General features: G+C 36.8%; 1 protein-coding gene across 10 annotated transcripts in view; it reads right to left on the bottom strand.

Annotated features, from left to right (window-relative positions):
- SMOC1 (SPARC related modular calcium binding 1) overlaps window positions 1-18,600 on the bottom strand; it is a 117,986-nt gene extending 99,386 nt beyond the window's left edge. For 6 of the 10 annotated variants that reach the window (XM_072428907.1, XM_072428905.1, XM_072428903.1 and 3 more), the window contains exon 1: window positions 18,292-18,600. In XM_072428907.1, coding sequence (XP_072285008.1) covers window positions 18,292-18,390 — 99 coding nt within the window. In that variant the 5' untranslated portion in view covers window positions 18,391-18,600. The remainder of the gene's footprint in view (window positions 1-18,291) is intronic. The other 4 variants (XM_072428910.1, XM_072428911.1, XM_072428908.1 and 1 more) reach the window with 1 other exon arrangement.
- Window positions 18,601-21,137: the final 2,537 nt, after the last annotated feature.

The following is a 21,137-nucleotide window of genomic DNA, read 5'->3' on the forward strand; positions in this document are numbered from 1 at the left end:
TCATCAATAAAGATTGATTCCAGCAACAGAAATCTAACATGTGTACAAGCAAGTCCCTTCAATTTTGAGGAGGTTTCCTCTTACTTCCAGTTGGGTTTTTTAGGACAAAAAGCACAGGCAAAGCAAACTCCTTTGTGGGTCACAGAAAAATCATCTGATTGGAGGTTTAATTCTTCCCTACTCTTTCCAAAAAAAAAGTTTTGGCTATCCATACATAAACTGAACAAACACACATGCTTGTCTGATTCCTGTATACATATCTATGCTGACCTTGTTCTGAGATAAATCTTAGTGCAAGTTATCTGGTTGCTAATTAAATTTAACAATTAGATTCTACAGACACTTTTGATTCATTAAAGGTTCACTGCAAGAAATATTTGCTTCTTATTGAGGGAATTGGCCAATGGCAAGGAACCCTGATAAGAGGTTTCATGCCAATCAAGACCGATAAGTCTCCTGTCCAGGCATGTGTACATGGGAAAAGGTTAAGCACATTCCAATGACCTAAAAGTATTGTAGGGATGCAGACCTGGACTTTATCCAGGGTGAAGATGTGCCTGGTATGGCATGTTTATTACCAGGGGGTATTAATGTGTGTATGTTATCTGTGATAAAAGAGGAAGAGTCAGGGGAGGGGGTTGCACCACATCCTGTCTCAGAAGGGGGGAGGGAGAGGTAATGAGCCAGCACAGAAGGTGGGAAAAACCATCAGGTCCAGGCTACAGACAAGGTTATGAACTCCAGTGAGAAAATGGTTAGGAAGGACAATCTATATCTCAAAATAACCAAATTAAGAACACGAATTTTCAATACAGACAGTGAGGTTCACAAATCAAAAAGTTGCCTATAATGAAAAATTTTATGAAAATTGTAATAGTTGCATGATGCTTTAAATTTAAAGCCCTTTCCAGCATTTTTAAGTTTCCAGATTTGAGTTTATTTAAACCTAGTGATTATGTTCAGACACTATTAGGCACAACAATCTGTTATTGTCTTCCAATTGTGTACCAATGTCACCCTGTCACTCATGCTTTTGATGGAGATAAGTGACTATTTCAACACATTAGGTAGGCATGTACTACCATCATCTGGAAACTTGGCAATACACCCTTGGGTGCTAAAAAAGGCACCCTTGTTTTTGTAACCCTGTGTGTAGCCATGCATTGCATTGAGTGTTAGCACATTGGAATGCCATTTAAAATATATGGCCCTGAAATGTGGCAATGCATTTAAGGGACCCTTACACATTTTAGCTGGTTTTTCCAGTAGGATTAAACCATTCAAGCCCAAGTGAATGCTATGGGTTACACACCACTGTGTATTCCATATTTAAATTTGTTAATCATTTAAACAACAGTTGAACAAAAAATATTCGGAATCCTGATTAGACACTTGAGTGTCAAAGCCTTTTTCCATTAGTTACTTGCATGAACGAAAATGCATTATATTTTCCAAAATGCAGTGCACAGTCATAGCTATAGCAGGCCCTAAAGGCGTATTACCCCTAAGTACTCCACTATGGAATGATATATGAAAATAAATCAAAGGCAAAACTGGGCTGTTGCCAAAACATCCAGATGTAAACTTTCATTCTATAAGTAGAATTAGCTTGTAATATTAATGTATTTAGAGTGCGATACTTTTAGAAATCTATGAAGCTTAATATTATTTCTAGTTAGTCAATATAAACTGAAGCAAAAAAATATATTCAACACATATAATTAAGGTTTTTCAGATCTGTCCTACAGGGTCATATTAGATCACATATACAAGAGGTGGTCCCCAATCAGTCCAACCAAAATGGCAGGTATGGGATAACCAGCCCATGTTTGGGTACATTCAATTACTTACTCTCTACTTCAAAACCTACTCTAAACTTCAAACTAATACTAAAATCTTGTATCTTGAATTCATTTAAGTGGTCCAGCCTACCTGCTGAGTGGAATTTAATCTTGGCTACTTTTTCTACACCTGGCTAAAGTTATTTACTAAAATATTTATGGTTGTCTATATGCTTACTTTCTAAAACCCCTTTGTAAGCAATCATGCTATAGCATAATCCAGGTCTTCCCAGGTTCCAAACATCACCCACTTTAACTCTTCAGAAGATACCTAGCAATAACAAAAGCATGTACTAATATGGTACAGTCTTTCTAGGAAGAACCATGAAATGCCTGCTATATGTGGCTGAAATGTATTATAAAAAAACTTGTATTAATGGTTTCTATGTAGACTTTATGACATACCCCCTATAGCAATAATCTTTCACTAGCATTGCAGGTTTACTGGAGATACCAACCTTCAGAAGTCAAAAGGGTGATCTTAAAAATACATCCGTACCTAGTGGAAAATTTCCACTGGGTACGGAAGGTAGAGCTCCAATTATGATGTGATAGTCTAAGCTACAATGTGGCATATAAAACTTGATTCACCTGTGCCAATATTTATAACCTACAGGAAAAGCTACTGCCCCACCGTTTAATCTTCGTCAATTGCTGTCTGCAATCAAAACGTGAAAGGAAAAGTTTGAGGTTACGGCAGCTTTTGCCAGATAATTATAAAACTCTACAAACCCATAATTGGGCTGCATACTGATGAGTGATTACAAATACATATGACTCAGAATTCCCATAGGCTACCCATGCGCTTGTGCGTCACTTTGTGGTGGATCTAGCAGGGTAATGATCGGAAAAGTGACTTGCAGATCTTTTACCTAGAATGACAGGCAGTGACAAATCAGCAATACCTTCCCAAATCCTCATGCTGTAAGCACATATTGGAATTTTCATGCAGCTTGCGCACAGTGAAGGCACAATTCCCCATCACTTATAACAACAGAAGCAATCGCTAAGTGACTACAAAGTTTTTCCAATAATGTTTGAATGACTCTGAGGCAAGAAATATTTCCTGGCACTCACAACTGCTTGTTAACTGCTAGGCAGTTAACCCCTACATGGCCTATTGGTCACACGTGCTGCACAAATCAGTCGCATGTCTGGCTATTATTGGTTCATGTGCTATTCATTCTTTCATCGCTGTCCCTCCAGCTTTTTCAAACTTTTTTATGTTTTGCTTTACCATTTGCTTTTAATCAAGGATTATTTTCACCTGATATTAATTAGGATCGCTATTTTTTATTAAACATGTGGCTTTCAATGGGGCAAAGAAACTAAAATATTATTTCAATTAATTGATTATTTATCTTCAGTGCGCCAAAATGAACAGACCATTGCAGCTATGCACAAAATAACTAATTACATCTGAAAGAAACAAAGGAACCACCATCACTGTCTTTTTTTTTTTTTTTGCTGCCAGCTTGAACTGATTACAAATGTGCAGATCCAAGAGTAGTATGAACATCAGGATTTCCGTCTTGCCTGATATGTTTTGTACTGGGTCAGGCAGTATCAAAGAAGAGTCAACACAACAGCCAGGCACCTAGCATTGTCATGGTTAGCAATCATACTTAGTCTATAGTAGTCAGAGGCACTTTTCAGTAACCACCTGTTTTTGGGTGGTTACTCAAGGGTTGGGTCACAATACAGGGGCGCCACCCACCTTCAATTTCTTCCCAACCAGCTGAAAATAATTTCTGGGTTGAGCACTGGTAGTAATCGTACCATAAGAGAAGGATACAATCAATGTACAAAAAGTAATTAGTTAGAATGACAAAAGAAGGATGGATCCTCCAAATGAAGGAGAGTTGGCACATATGAGCAAAAGTAGTGCATAGTTCTCTGAGGACAGGATTCCTTTAAAATAAATGTTAACCTAGCATAAGGGGTGCTATAGAGAGACAGGAACAAAGATTTGGTATATTGAGAGAGCCTGAACAAGAACCTCCACAGCAGGATCGCATGATACCATTTTCTGAAATCTGTAGATTAAAAAAAATGGCAATTGCATTTGTATTGTCTTTCACAGGTTAAACCTTATATGACATAGTGACTGGGTTTAAATAAACTATACTGAAATATATTAAGTATTATTATTATTATAAATAAAAGTCCCAAACAGTTATCAGAATGCAGCATTTTTTATGATAGGGTTCCCTTAAGAAATATTAAAACTTGCCATGAAAATTCACAGCAAGGACAAATATAAAAATATTGCCAAGAAGTGCAGCACTCAACTTTCCCTCTTCTGTCAGAACCAATTCATTTTTACAGTTTAGACTTCTTTTTGGAACAGGTCCCCACTGCAAACATTTATATTGGAGTCTCAGCTTACTGGTGGAACAGGACCTCTTTAGTTCCCATGCCTCCCTCTTCTCCAGTCTTTACTTTTTTACTGGATTCCTGCACATAATGACAACCTGTCAGCCCTCCTTTTCTCCAGCTGTGTTTTGACTAGAATCTGCTGTGTGAAATGACTTTTTACAAGTAAAGCCGTCATCAACAACTTGGGGACAACAAAGAGCTGCAATATTTTTGTTAGCCACCGTCTATTCGCCCGTCTGTTCTATTATTCTGATGTGTGTGTCTGATCTCTTAGGGTGCGTCTGCAATAGGAGTCAGTGAAGGAAACAATTTGCACTTTACACACACAGGAATAATGTCCCAGGCACGCGGGCTTATTTCACTATTTTAACCTATAATGCCATGGAAATGTAAGCGCTGAGGAAGAACAACTGAGTAAACCACTCTAAATGAACGTAAAGTTTTGTCCCACAAGTGGGGTAGACACTTTTTTTGGGAAAAAATACATATCTTTTTTGTCATTTTACTTTATTACTAACATTGGCAAGAATAAAATATTAACATTGGCAAAAAATCCAGTTGTTACCAGCCAGGCCGTTAAAAAACTAACCAGATGGCAACCCTAGCTGCAAGTATATACATTAAAAGTGTAAATCTGTTCGTTAGAGGAAACCGTAACACAAAAACTCCACCTCGGATCAAATCTGGTCGGATTGGTTGAAATTTGTATTCTTTTATTGGGCTGTACCATACCTGTCAGTTAGAATTAACTCCAATCGGAACTAACTGACCACCACTACTGGCCATACACTAGTTGATGCATGCATGAACATCTCCTTTGGTTGAGCTTTGGCCAGGTGTTAACCACTCACACTGTTCAACACAACAAAGCCAGCTACAGCTTCATACATGTGCCTCAGATGATCGCACCTGTCATGAGACATACAAATGGATACTTCTTGGGACCTAATCAATGGCAGGATGTAGTTTTGGTGTACGGAGGTTTACAGTTAGCAAACTTTTTTTCTATGCATAAGCATCTGATGACTATTATGCATGATGCAGGATTTTAGCGGTTATGATTTTATGGAATGGGTATAGGGCAAAGCACTCACTCTTAGCTAACTACTTCTAGTGGTCATGTTGGAGCAAGGAATAAACTAAGCCCCAGTTACCTTACAGCCTATCAATACAGCAAAACCCTAGCTCTAACTTTAACATTGGGTTTCTTGTAATAAAAAAATATTTTTTTCTAGTTATAGGGATTGAAGTTAGGATTGAATCATGTTACAATTCAATTTACCATTATAAGACACATTTAAAGAGGAATAGAAATGTGGAAACTATGTCCAACAAAAGAAAAGGCAGCCAGAGGGCAAAGTATTGTCATCAGTATTGCCTATGGTTGGTCTTCGTGCGGCTGATCCTTCCACATCATTGACTTACCATGCTTTGTTCGGCTTTGTCCTTGGGTGGAGGTGGCCATCTTGGTAGAGGAAGGGCTTTTAAGTTATTTTGTCAGAGCCTCCAACAAAGAGAACAGTGAGCAGTAATGACATCACAGTAATGGCATCACGGAATCTCTGCAGATATACAGCTTTGAGACTGTTGGTACAGAAGTATCTATTTACCTTTGACCAGGAATATACTGCTATATTTTATAACAATAGATACTTTTACAGAGTAAAACAAATAGCAAATATATATTTTAAGCAAATGGTTAGCTAAAGTGAACAACAGTATTTATAAAACAGTAAATTATAGAAGTATTATACCAAAAGTGCTATCTGCAATGATGTCATATGTAACTGATAAAAATCATATGTTCGGTATATGGCTTCCAATATGAGAGAGACTGTATAAAGGTTTAAAGATTAGTTGTCTTCAAGTTTTTGTGCTTAATAAAGTCTAGATCTGGGATTTTCCAGTAGAGAAAAGTCTGCTTGGGGTTTTGCAATGACCTGTAGGATTGGGATGGAAAAACAAGCAAAGGCACTGTGTGATTTGTGTTAGGCCATGTGCATAGAAGTGTGTATACAATAGTTAACATGATAAATTAAAATAAAACTGTCAGGAGACTGTCAATCTGTTTTACACATTAGCTCCTGGCAAGTACAAAACTGCTGAAACATAATCAAGTGATTGTTCTCACAAATGTCTATATGTGCATCTGAAACAAGGAGAGCAGTCAAAATATGTGAATATATTCCAGACCACTTGAACGCATGCCTTGCCTCATTGAATTTCTTGCAAATATTACCCTATTTGTGCTCCTTGGTTGTTACTGTTTTGTTATTTCATAAGTCTCCCTTATAAACCTCTTCTTTGTAACCATCTTCATGCATTGCCACCGTTTTCACTACTAAGCACAATGGTACATAATCAAATTAAACTGAGGAATCTGTATGAGGCTGACACTCCACCTTGGGGCACGAAGGCTGAATGGGAGCCCAACTCTGACTCTGATTATATAATGAATATATATATATTTATATAATAGTACCAATATGAAATGTCTACCATTCATTTAAAGTACTGTCATGATTGCAAGCTTTATAAATTGTTTCAAGTAAACTACGTAGGGCAAAGACAATGTTCAATTATATTTAGCTCTCCTTAGAAGCATTTGCCTTATACTCCCTCAGCTGCATAATTTAGGCTCTCGAAGCAAAGGAAAGTGCTGTGTACAGTATGACTGTCAGAGTCATAGCTTAGGCCGATGGACTTTCCCACATGATACTGCTAAATGGCCCAGCAGTGTCTCATGCAGTCAATCCCATGTTACTCCATACATGTAAGTACCAGGTATTTCCTTCCATTTATGCGAATAAAGAGAGAGTATATGCCCTGGAGATTATTATTATTATTATTATTAAACAGGATTTATATAGCGCCAACATATTACGCAGCGCTGTACATTAAATAGGTGGTGCAAATGACAGATGAATACGGACAGTGATACAGGAGAGGACCCTGCCCTGAAGATCTTAATACAATCTAATAGGTGGGATGGGGGATTGGTGGATTACATTATTGGTGCCTTAGGGAGGCTGCCAGATAATAGTTGTGCCTCCACTAATATTGGGACTGCCTTGCAGCAATATGGTGCTGCAGAATGGATTAAACTAAAGAGAAAACACAACAAAATTTTGGCTGTACCATACCATAGGGTACCAAAAGAATGGTTTAGAAAATTAAGTCATATTATGAAAAAAAATTTGAGTTAGTACTTATCCCTAAGGTATCTCTGGACCTTTGTATAGGGCAGTGATTGAATTGTCAATTCATAACTTTATAAAGAGCTTAGAACCACCTGCAGTGTGTTTTCATTAGAAGGCTGGCAGGCTGATATAATTCTGCTCCAACACAGAAAAATAAGAAAAAATTTCAGCTATTGTAAATATTAACAATTAGTTTTTCCACAAGGCCTAAAGCTTTACATTTAAACAAGAACTTGACTGGACACTAGTTTGGGGACAAAGAAACAAGTTTGATTTAAAACCGAAATCCTACCAAAATGTTTTGTACCTTTGAGTAACATTAGAAATGTTTGGGATTTGTAGTTGTAAAATGTGTCCAATGCACCATAAACAATAAAAGGATCAATTTCTCCAAAAGTAAGAGATTATTGCATTATTATATTATGCAGCTTTTTGGATTAGGATAGAGAAAGGGAGCTAAGGATGGACAGTTAGAAGAATCCTGGAGTTCAGCTTTAGGGTTGTCAGTGAAATACAAGTAGAAGGAATTTGGTTTAATGGGGATACTTGCTATGGTAACACACATGAAAGGCAGGCTAAACCCTAAATTTTCCCACTTTATCCAAAACTAAAAAAGCCATAAAGGATATTAAAGAATTATTGTGATTGTAGCCCTGCTCCACATTTTGTTTTTTATCAAAGTTTACAGGAAGTTTTTCACACCTCTAGCTGTTCATCACGTTATGGTGGAGAGCAGAATTCACATTAGATTACCAGTCTCTCTTTGTGAACAGTGAATATCATGTAGTTTAATACAGGTTTAAGGTCAGCCTTAAATGTTCCTTGACCACTATCCATAATGCATTACCAAAAAAAAGCTGTTGAAACGTGCAGCGACATGTATTAGGACTGCATATTAGTCTGTGACAATGGCCCAACACATACAATAATGTGCATTTAAAACAGGTTACTGCATGTGCATAGATGTGAATAGACCCTTACACCAGTCATGTTTTCCAAACTTCCAGGTGCTTGTACAGCTGTTTTCTTTTGATAGAGTATAAATGAAGCACACTAATCATTTCACCTGTGGCAATGTGAAGTGGTCCCGGGGGGACTGGTATAAGAAAAACTGTGTTAAATCATTATCACGGTTTACACTTTCTAGTCTGGTGTAAATCAGCTGACACAGTACAAATAAAGAGACTGTAAAGAGACTGTAAATTCAATCGGTTCATCACTGGCCTGCCAAGTGCCACAAAAACATTTTACACAGGTAAATGCACAGATGTCAATAGGTCATTAGTCTTTCAGGACCATTGCTTGGAAACACTACAAATAACAAGAAAACAATATTATGTAAGTTACATTGCCATATCATTTCATCATCTATTTTCAAAAACATTTTATTACAGCCTTATGCTATTTTGGTTTTATGTAATTACACAGCATACTACAACCGACAGCAGACCTACTGTATCATCACATTTTATTATTACACTGTATTTATATAGTGCTGATATTACACCATAGTCATGTCACTAGCTATCCCTTGGAGGTGCTCACAACCTAATGTCCCTACCATAATCATATGTCAATTTTGGGGGAGCCAATTAACCTAACTGCATGTTTTTGGGATGTGGGAGGAAACCCATATAAACTCTAAATTCGAACCGGGGACGGAATGCTGCAAAGGCCAGAGTGCTAACCTCTGAGCCACCGTGCTGTCTACATTTTGTAACATTATGTAAATGGATTGCAATACCTTTTGCATAATGGAAAAAATATTTTGTTTTTAATTTTTTTTTTCAACATTTTTCCTAAAGACTGAAGACCTGCAGCTTCCTGTGATATTTGAATTACACATCTTAGGAGGCTGGTAAAAATATTAGATATTATTTATATATAAATGTCAATAAATGTAATTTCTAGTTTTGGATTGGAAAAGCTACCTTTTCCATTCTTTTTTTTATTTCTGTCTGTGACCTGATTAGGGAAATGTTCCCTCACCTCTTGGCACCTTTCTCGAACCCATGAAAGAAATTGATGGAGTGGTTGTTACTGGGAGAAGAAGGCAAGGACAGAAGCCTTTGCTGCTCTACTCAAATAGAGTCAGCAGAAATACAGCAGCAGGTCATAGCAAGATTTCCTTGCACACCAAATCGATAACGAATATCTCCTGTGAAAAAACAAAGAAACAGAAAAAGTGCCCTGAGGGTTCGGCCATTTATACACAAATGATTTAGCCTTCTGGATGGTGACTTATTCAAAGGTACACATTTCTGATTATGACAAAAGTCCAATGAAAGCTAATGCTGATCTTACTGAAATGGTTCACGTAAAGAGAGACATCCAACTCTCTAAATGCAAATCTGCTAGTTCCCAATCATCAATACACCAACATGATACATTGATATATGTGGTTGTTTCACGTTAATCTGGGAGACTGGTAAACACATTCAATTATTTGAGGAATAATAATCCATTGTTTGCAATATAGATAAATACACAATTGCTTTCTGTGACAAAGGGTTCATAATAATGAGCTTTGTTTTTTTTTATTCATTTGATATTCATTTGAAACACACATCAAAAGCAGATCAGCAAATCCCCTTGATTTACTTGAGCAGTCCACATGGTAGTTCGGAGGTTGTGTTTGATCAGTTTTGTGCTGCATTGCATTTTTTGACAGTATGTCTTTTGTGTAGCATGTGAACCGCAGGTCATTTGTGGCCTTTTCATGTCATACGCTGCACTCGCCATATAAATGCATGCATGTTCAGCTGCTGTTGGGACCCCCTTGCCCCTTTTTTAGATGGCACATTCTGATTTTCTCCAAAGCAATATCACATGGTCAGTGAACTGCCCCAACTGTGATTGGATAGTAAAGCAACACATTTGCCTAAACTCACCCTTCTTTTACTGGACCACCACTCTGTGTGCTTACAGGTAGGGGCAAACCAAGCGCTGTGTAAGCTCCAGGGGGATCTCAACCAAAGCTTACAGGAAGGGGGGGGGGGGAATCTCCTTCGGCCTTCAGATGCTTGTGCCTAAGTGGAAAATTGCCAAGCACAGTGAATAAGAACCGGGGGAAGGGAAGCCATTAAGCTGCAACCTGAGAGCTGCAACCTGCAACCCAAACAGAGAGGCAAGGGAACAAACGTAAGATAAAAGTATAAGCTGAAAGGGAGGTAAGCCTGTTAAGTGAATTTGTAGCTTTGTCCTGCATGGGCCAATTACAGGTTTACCAAAAAACAAAATGTTTACATTTTTTTAGGTTTGGACATAGTGGGAATAATTAGAACCTTTGTTGGGTTTATACTGCTCTCTCCATGTGAAATGGGGAGATTAATATTTAATGTGTCTGGTGGCCTGTGTCAGGGTATCACAAGGCTAGAATAGTAAAGTCTCTCCAATGAAGACAATGACGGCAACGCATTTTTGGTAGAGTAAGTTTTTTTTTGTTTTGTTTTGGGTTTTTTTTAGCTGTGTAGGTGTTTACTGCTTCCTGTGCAAGTGACACCCTTAAATTTCTTAAATAATAATAATTAATTGGAAATACAGTACCCAAGAAGTTGAAATCTTTGCAAGTTTAGCCAAGGGGTGGATTTTCACAGTAAATAAACACAATTTTTACATAACTTCATGATAAATCCATTTAATTATTTTTTTAGTCTTATTAAAATCTCTCCCTGATGTCTTACACCAAAGAAAATAAACAATAGTTTATCAATGGTTTTCTGGTGGTATAAGGTACTTTTTAATGGGTTCATTATTTTCCTGGGTTAAGTTCAGTGCTCAGCCCCTGTTAAATTATTGCAATGTACAGGTTTGGAATATATGACAATTACCTTTACAAACCAAGACAAGAATGCTTGCATCATTACCCTGTCAGTAGATTTTCCTACAAATATAAGCTATATCCATTATTTTGTTTTGATTTCAAACTGCTTCCACAAATTGGAGGTTTATAAAAAGTTAAGTAATTCCCCAGTCATTGGAGCTTAACATGGATAAAAGTTTGCAGAATTTCAGCAGACTTGAGGAAATTTGAGGAGGAAAAGTTTTTGCATATGTTCAGTATAGCAGATTGACCAAAGAGAGATTAGTGTAACAGTGGGATGCTTTTTTAAAAAGGTACTGAACTGAGGTTCAGGGAGTATCCCTTACTAGGGATTATGCAGACCCCAATTATATATAAACAGAGACAAAAGAAACAAGTGGTGTGTTTTGTAGGCAATAGTGCTTGTTGTATTTGGTGATAAAACTCAAAGAATACATAATCATTGTAGTGCAAAATCAAATGTACATAGCAACATACGTTTAGATGGCATAGAGTAAATTGCTTGCCATCAGATAAGTACTAGACAAAGGTACGTTATGAATATAGAACGTTAAATATAACAACTGCAAACATATCGACAATATGGTAAAAAAGTGACGTGTAGCGGGAGAAAGCCGAACCCGACGCGTTTCGCACAAATGAGGGCTTTTTCAGGGGTAGCAGTGCGTCTAATATAGCATTTGTAAATGTGACAAAAAGTATGGGTCCCATTAAAGAAGCACTCCTAGTAGGAGTACAGAACATAAGAACCAACCCAGGGAAACTTCATTTGGCAGGTGAGTCTTCATTTGGTGAATATTCATTTGGCATACAGGAGAGCTGCGGTCGCAGCTCCTTCTGTTCCGTACATGGGCATATGCTTCTTCCAGACCAAACAGAGTTTGACTCGCCTGGAATACTTCCTATGTTCTGTACTCAAGTAACCTACAAGGAGTGTTTCTCGATTAGGACCTATACTTTGTGTCACATTAACAACTGCTATATCAGATGCACAGCTACCCCTGAAGAAGCCCTCGTTTGGGCGAAACGCGTCGGGTTCAGCTTTCTCTGGCTACGCATCACTTTTTACGATATTGTCGATATGTTTACAGTTGTTATATTTACCTTTCATAACGTAGGTTACTTTTGTCTAGTACTCATCTGATGGCAAGCAATTTACTCTATGCCATCTAAACTTATGTTGCTATGTACATGTATTCTATGAGTTTGATTAACGAATACAACAAGCACTATTGCCTACAAAAAAATCCTGTGTGTTTCTTTTGTCTCAGTATAGCAGATTCCTATGTTGTACAAAAACACAGATCATCATTCCTGACTATAGTGATAGCTGACACTTTTTTGACACTGTTTTAAATATATAGAGATGGTTCCTTTCTAAATAAAAAAAGTTTACATATAAAGGTGAAATGATTTTCATTAGTAACTAGTAATAATCTATTTTCTTTAAGCTGTGTGACCAGTGATTTCAGCATTCCATCTTCAAAAAAAAGCTAGCATTGTCTACCTTTTCCAGTATGTCATTTTTACAGATCTCAAAAGTTGTATATAAGCCCATTTTGCAACTCTCATTTCATTACTCTCATAATTAGAGCAGTGTTGAGTCAAAATGCTGAATGGAAGTTCCAATTACTTTAAGACACTTCACAATGCAAGCCCCACCAATACTCTCTTAGAGCTCTCCATTTTCTGTTATTCTCCATATTATCCTAATAGATTGGTATTTTTCAACATCCAACAGCCTATCTCAGGTCCAAACTAAGACCAGAACCTGTCAATATCAGTAGGGAAAGGTTCCAGAAAGCACAGGTATTGTAGTTAAGGTTATAGGACAACACTGACTCCCAATAACAGCAAAAAGCAATAGCATCCACAATTGCAGTGGTCACATGCCTAATGCAAAATTTTAGGTATGTTAGATAAGTAGATCCTAGGTATATCCAGCCATCCTTTCAAGCAGACTATTCTGATTTTGTAGGTTGTGCCATCTTCTGGTAGAAAAAACATTTTCCGACATTCTTTCACCATCTAACACCTTGAATAGCTTTAGGTCTAACCTTTAACATGATAAACATTCTATATTACAAGAGAAAGATTTGTGTCTAAGCTCACAGCAATTAATAAACCTTTATAAAAATCCCAATATAACTCTGCCTCATATTGTTTAGGTCTCTTGATATTAGGAGAACTGGAAACATGCAATTTAGGATCTCTTTAACATCTGACACATGCACCAAGATGACTGACAGTAAAGCCCAACAGGCAAGCAGTTATCCCAGGTTTTCTGGTATAACAAAGACTGATCTCCCTGTTGTAAATTAAACATCTGCTATCGAATAAAATTTGGGCTCCCAAGATTGCAAGACAGGCTTCTAGTTACTGCAATTACTATTACTGTTATTTCATACATTTAATTACTTCCAGTAGTGTACAGTATGTTACAACTCCTATAACTCATCATTAACAGTGGGGGTGCTGAATTTCAGAAAACACAATGGGCCTTGAGCTATTGGGGTTCTTCCAAATGAATTTATGTAGTTCACTTATCAAGGTGAGTTATCACTTTGCAAGAGACATTTCATGTAACTTTGCTAACGTGACGATCATTTACTAGATTGTAAGCTCTTCGGGGCAGGGTCCACTCCTCTTGTATCGCTGTCTGTATTAGTCTGTCATTTGCGATCCCTATTTAATGTACAGCGATGCGTAATATGTTGGCGCTATATAAATTCTGTTTAATAATAATAATTTATATTGTAAGGAATACCCAAACACACACAAGGCAATGTAAAGTAATAGACATTCCCTGCACATGATTGGATGTTTGAAGTCAGCGGATGTTCATCCCATTTAATAAGGTAAATGGAATATCCTTGGGATGGGGAAAATTCACTTTGTTATGTAAACAGCCTAAACACCTTTAGTAAATCAGCCCTATTGCCCCAAACAATACAAATGCACAAGAAAATTGAAGAATTCTGTGTATGTTAATGAATACTATGTTATCCATGTGTTCCTGACATAAATGCATTGTACAATACTTTTACTTAAATTGTTTTTTATTTCAAAAAGGGAAGTTGATTTTCTTTAAAAATTTACATTTTTATTCTTTAGTGCCATTTAACATAGACAGAGATGTCAAAGCTGCAGCAAAACCTGGGATGATTCAAGAACCTTAAAAATGGCGACCTAAATTGTGATAAAAAAACAAATAGTGGAAGTTGTACTATACGTTATATTATTTATATTTATTTATATTATTATATATTATATTAGCAAATAAGAACAGATGCCAAGATCAGTTGCCTTCTAGGTTGCAAGTAAATGGTACCATGCAGTGTCCATGCAGACAATAATATAACTGTCGTGGAATCAGAAAAATAGGTATATTTACACAGCACAAGTTGGTTATATTTGTGGCATAAACGATATGATATTAAAGTGTTTTCCCATGACATTTTTATAGTTGTTATATGTTTTCGGAGGAGTCCCAAGCCAGAATGTTTTGCATTCATTAACATTCATATGTGATGCTGAGCAACATAATTATAAGAACATTAAGGCTAAGAAGCACAGGATTACATGATATTAGATGTCCTCCACATGGGGAATAAAGAAATGCTTGATTTGTTGCAGCTTCTAATGCACATTGTGAATAGCTTAAAGCATTCAGTAAAATACCTACAAGACTATAGATAATTATAATTTCATGCATTTCTATCCCTGTTACGAATAATATAAGCAACCTGAAAATGCTGAATGTGTTTCCTGTGAAGTTGTTCCAAAAACAATAAATTCTGCAATCTTCCTTTAACCTTTATAAGTGGCCGTGAGCCACACTAAGTTTAAAAAATGTGCAGATGAATTTCATTTTGCTATTGTATATATAAGCAATTTTTTTATATAAATGAGAAATCTTCTGCTTGGCCTCATGATTATAGAAGTGTATAATGTATTCACTGACGTAAGGACCACCTGCTGAGTAATGCCAAACAACATAAAGATGAGAGCCACATGTGGATCATGAACCACTGTTTAAAAGACAAGCCATACTACGTTTGGAGTTCCTTCTCCCATGTGCATTTGGAAAGTAGCTCTAGGGCCATGGAGAACAATGGATATGCAGTGCGTGTGTACTACACAAAGAGGACCTAGCATCAGAAATTGGTATGATAAGTGCATCATGTTAAGAAATCCAATGCTAGCTGCTGATGTACTAAAAAGGACGAGCAGCACTTCAATGGGGCTATGTGAAAATGAGAATTTAATAAGCCATCAACAACCAAACCAAGACAAAAGAATGCCTATGGTCTCTTTAACAAGGTGTCTAAAAATAACTTTTGTTGCATTTTAATGAAAAGATTCTACTTCACATCTCGCAGTCATACTCTTTGGAATGTTTATGAGAAGCTAGCTGACAATTACACCATCCTTTCACTGCTACAAAAATTCACACAACCAATGCAATCAGGCTGTCCAGCTAGAATGCCAAGGTATGTACCTATTGTGCCCATACATGTTACAGCTTTTTTAAAGAGTAACTACTTTAGAGTGGTCCTATATGGACTGATGCAGTTAAATAATCATCAAAAGAATTGGACAACCATTAGGCCGCGTGGGAGCTAGCTAAACAATGATAATGTGAATAATTAGTTGTGACATACAGAGGTTGGACACACCGATTTTTTTCTTTTTTAAGTTAAAAGAGAGTTCTATATGCACTGGGGGAATGAGTGAGGTTCTGGAGTCCTGCCACTGAGAAGAACATCCCTCGCCTTCCAATAGTTTAGGTAGGACATCTGCCGGTTGATGGCCGACCATAAGCACAGGTGTGCAGTGTTTCCCCCCAAATGTATCACCTTTAATTTATACCTAGACTAATGTCTGATCTAAATGTATTGTTACAAAAAAATTCCATTATGCTATTATAACTTTAGCAATGTCCAGTGCCCAACATTTGGAATGGAATTCTTTACAGTCGTCTAACCACGAAAAGGCCAAACCAGACCAACGTAGTCAACTAAATGTGTCATCTGATTTGACACTAATCCAGAGTCAAAGTGTCATTTAATAGGACAATATGGCAGTGTATGGACAGAATAACATTCATAGAAGACAAGTGGCAGCTGTCAAGACATCAGTCGGAGGGGTTAGGAAATCTTCAGGTGATTGCTTTGATCTTTACTGACCAAGCAGAGATAAGCCGCAGGCTCTACTCTATGGGAACTCACCTGGTATGCACTAACCAGCGGATGCGGATGCTGGATGAAAAAGAGGATTATTCCATGGAATGATCGTTGCTGATGGAACTGTTAGAAGTCCTCATGTCTGGATATTTTTAGGCAGTTCAGTCAAAGGAATGTTCTGTATCATTTGAAATGCTGGTGCTGCAATGTTGTAAATTGTAACAGACACAGAAATTCTCTTTTTATTATTCCTCTAAGATGTTTCCCCATTTTGGCAGGAAGTGAGCCAAAAAGGACAATACCAAGGTTCAGAAGAAAACATATCTCACTAAAATAATTCTTAAAAAAACATAAAAGCTGAATTAGCCGCTTTTTTTTGATACCCTATGGATCCCATTTGAAACCGGGAATCAAATGGGCTTCTATTACTTGAGAATTGATCAGCATAACTGTTTGGGTGTCTATGTGCTTTCAATAATTGATAATTGATCAGTAGAATTGTCTATGTTGAAATTGTATTTGCCAGTTACCATAGTACTGTAGTGTTACAATATTCTATTCTATTATAGAACACAGATGAGTAGAACTCCCTGCACATGAATAGTACAATCAAGTATGTGTATTCCACAATCTGTCAAAAAGTAGATATTCATTAGATAAAGAGTTCAGTTGTGACAAGTATTAATAATACCACTCTGCCTAAACTTTTCATCCGTGAATGACAAAATATTGTAACATTCACGTTGACAGACCACTGTGGCCCTGTCTGCCATGCAAAACTAAAAATCATGTAGTCTCATCATGATCAGCGAGGCCGCCGGCAAGTTCTAACCACAGCTCAAATGTTTCTTTCCACAAGCTGTTCTTCTAAACAGACTGCCAGTTCCTGCAACAAGTAGTAAATCCTAGGCTTTCAGTGCCCAAAGACATTTGGAATTTTAAGTTTGGCAGTTTTGTCATGTATGCGCATATGAAAGAGAACAGAAAAATCTCAACTGGTAACCATGCTGCCTTTAAATTCTAGTTTCTAGGATTGGAAATGTTTGTATGTTTCCCAATAGTTTCCTGTTATGTACAAACCTGTTCATTTGACATATAAAAGAAATTGGTACACGTGTGTCCAAAAACTAACTAAAAGCGGTTTTGTAAAGGCAAGTTTCCTTAATATTGCAATAATGATTCTGATAGGTAATGATCATTTCTGATCAATATTTCTCTTATTACGCTTGTGTGATATGGTATTAAAACTACGATATCGCATTTATCATAGCATTAAAAAAGCATTGCTATGAACCACATACAAAACATTTTGTTGGTAAAATATAACAAAAGCATTGTGTTTATGTTTTTGGTAAGAATTTTTGCATACTGTAATTCTGTCTAGCCGTCTGAATATTGTTTACAGTTCATTAAGGACAGCTCTTAGGCTTATTTATTTTCTTCTAAAACAAATTTTGAACAGAACAAATATCCTGAAGAAAATCTGTTCTATTTATATTTATTTTATGCCACTCATACACTGAAATAGCAATCCAATATTTTGTATATGCATCCATGCATATCTCTATCAACAAACACAAAGAACAGAAAACTTTAGGCTTTTCAGTGCAGTTTCATTTCTGAAAATAATATTTTTCCTCTCTTAAGCTACAATAATACCACGGTTCCTACTTTTCCTTTCCTTTGAAGTGTGTTCCAAATAATTCTGCTTAGCCAACATTATTGGAGCTCAGACAAGCAGTGGAAGGCACTGGCTAGCTTTTGAATTACAATGCCTTTCAGTGAATGGAAGAGATCATTATTAAACATAGAAATCATCAATCTATATATAAATATGTATGAACAATGATAAAATGACTCACCCTGGGTCCAGTTGTTCTGTGATTCAAGCAGTCTGGCAGATGCAGCAGTACAAGGAAGATCTGGGATGTAACAAAAATGGAATAACTTCTATGTTTCATTGTGTTTTTTGACAGGTGCAAAAAAAAACTTTTTAAAAATATTCAGAAACGTCTTTTCCTGTCTTCTTTCTCAGTTGGTAACACACAGGCAAGTGTAAAAAAAATCTCAAAGCATTAGAACAAGCAGTGAGAAGGCATGGTATGTGGACAGGCACAGATGTCTTCCCTGTAGCTCTTGCCTTGTCCTGTACCGGCAGCAAAGTTTAAAGCATTAACACTTCCATTGGGATCCTATTATAAACCCGCCTGAAAAGGGGAGGGAGTGGAGGGGGTGCTAGAATAGCTCTGACCCCTTCTATGTCCCTGATGGGATACTTGCTGAGGATGCTGCTGCCACCTAGTGTTCAGTCATAGAACAAGCATTTACAATGTTACATTCTGTATTATTTGATCATTTTCTAAAGGCTGAACTATCTTTACTGGCAGAGCTAAAGGGTTTCCAAATATATCTAAGTAAAAAGATTACAAAAGGGGATTTAGTGTGAGGAGCTAGAGGTATTGTGTATATAAGAAGTGAGATATCTGGCCAGGGTAGGTGTGAAGATTTTAGGCTTAGATATATGGCATATGACCATTTGTGGTGTTAGATACTCAGCTGTGTTAAAGAGATTTTAACTAGATAAGTGTCAAGTGATAAAGTGATAGAGGTAAGGTTTATTCTGGAGGACGAGGGGTCTTAAAACTCCATAAATGTTTACTAGATTTTTGTTTATTCCGGATTGTAAGTTTTTAGGCAGGGTCCTCTCGTTCTCCTGTGTCATTGTTTGTATCTCTCTGACATTTGCAGCCCCTATTTGTTGTACAATGCTGCGTAATATGTTGGTGCTATATAAATATAGTTTATTAATAATAATAATTTGTAGCATTCTTTAATTCAGTTACTGATTCATTACCTATGTCGGAAATCTATAAAAAGTTGGCCTTAGTAATGACATATGACTGTGGTAGGGACATTAGATTAGGTAGATTGTGAGCCCCTTAGAGGGACAGCTAGTGACATGACTGTGTGCATAGTATGTTGTCGCTATATAAACACTAGTTAGTAATTTATATTCTAAGTATCCACTACTCTGGTAATATAACAATAGTCTCCATTATTATCCTTGACATTTGCTATGTGAACATGAAAGACAGGCAGAGGTTTTTGGGCAACAATTATCTTATATATTTTTTTTATTTTATTTTTTTGATAATTAGATAATTTTTGCCAAAAAAACCCTGCCTGTTATTCATGTTCACATATAAATACTGTATGTTAGGGTTGGCAAATATCCAAATAATATAAGGGAATATCCAAATAACAAGGAAAAAAAATATCCAAATAATATAAGGGAACTTTAACTTACAAAAGATACCTTTCCACATATGTCCCTAGAATCTCTTTCCATTTTCCATCTTGACATTCGCTAGATTGAGGTCATGTCCACATGTTCCTGTCCAGCTTTATATCAAAAATGCCATCTGAACCCCTGCACACCCTGTTCACAGATTAAAAGAGTTCAGTACACATCTGTTCCTTTTTTCTTCTAAAATGTACATTTGCTCCACATATGTTGGATCACTTGCACTATTTTTGTTGTGTACGTTCTTACCTTATCCCAATTTTATCTGTAAAGTCAAGTGACAAAAACAATTGGGTTTTGCCTGGCTGCCACTTTGAATGCTCATCAAATTCTTTATACGTCCAAATCTTTTATAAAGGATTGTATTTGAACAGCTTATTTTCAGAGCTCATAAATGCAGCAATCTCACTATGACATAGAGGCAGTGGCAACTGTCTGTACAGATGTTTTTAGGCATTAAAGCCAAGTTAAAAAAAAAAAACTAGGCACTGGGCATTGAAATGCCTGTACAAGCCTTTTTTCAACTGTTCATATTCAAGTCTAAGGAGCCAGCAGAGGTGGCAAACTTCCGCACACGCTGCTTTGAGCACCCAGAAACCCACATGGAAATGTACCTATTTGGTCTGATGTTATCTGTATTTTGGAAGTCTTTTTGAGTGGTAAAACCACTCAAAAAATGCTTGAAAAAAACCTCAGGTCTGAACAAGTCTTTTGTCAATATATGGAGGTGCTGCATGTGTGAGATCAGTACGGCTTTCCTTCCTCTTGAGAAAAGGACAGAATTATTAAGCAGCTGCAGAGGTTTTCCATTATATTAGAAATTTTCATAGTACAAAAGCATAGTCTACATGTGCACTAATGTACATATAACACAAAAACTCAAGTTCTAGGTTATTGGAACAAATGTCACCATTGAAAAATGTCCCCTTGGCCCTTGTATCGGTGACTAATGTAAAATTGTCGCGTTCCAATGATTTTCTGTTCCTCGGACACTTGTCAGGACAATTAGAGTAGGTAGGTGAATCTCTCCAGCAGAAGCACAGACAGCAATAAAAACCTGAAAGTGGTTTTAAGACCTCTATGCTATCCAAAGTATATTGATTGTGATGTTTATGACTTGTTCACTGTTTAAGGTTCAGCTTCTACTCCTCGTGTTGAAAACTGAAGCACAAAAACAGGATTTTTCTCCTACTCAGTGTTTAAAAAAGTTTGAAAATCTTATTGTTTAATTCTGGCCTTATACTGCTGTTATTAGTCACTCCTTGGAATACACAAAGGGGTTCACAAGTGAATATTCACTTATTTTGGGGATAAGGTGAATACAAATACACCTTAATAAACTCAATGAATATTCGCTCTGAATTTCCTTTGTAAATGAACTCCAAGGACTCCTTGATTGTTCTG

This window comes from Pyxicephalus adspersus, chromosome 12 (genome assembly GCF_032062135.1).
Source record: "Pyxicephalus adspersus chromosome 12, UCB_Pads_2.0, whole genome shotgun sequence".
Lineage (NCBI taxonomy): Eukaryota > Metazoa > Chordata > Amphibia > Anura > Pyxicephalidae > Pyxicephalus > Pyxicephalus adspersus.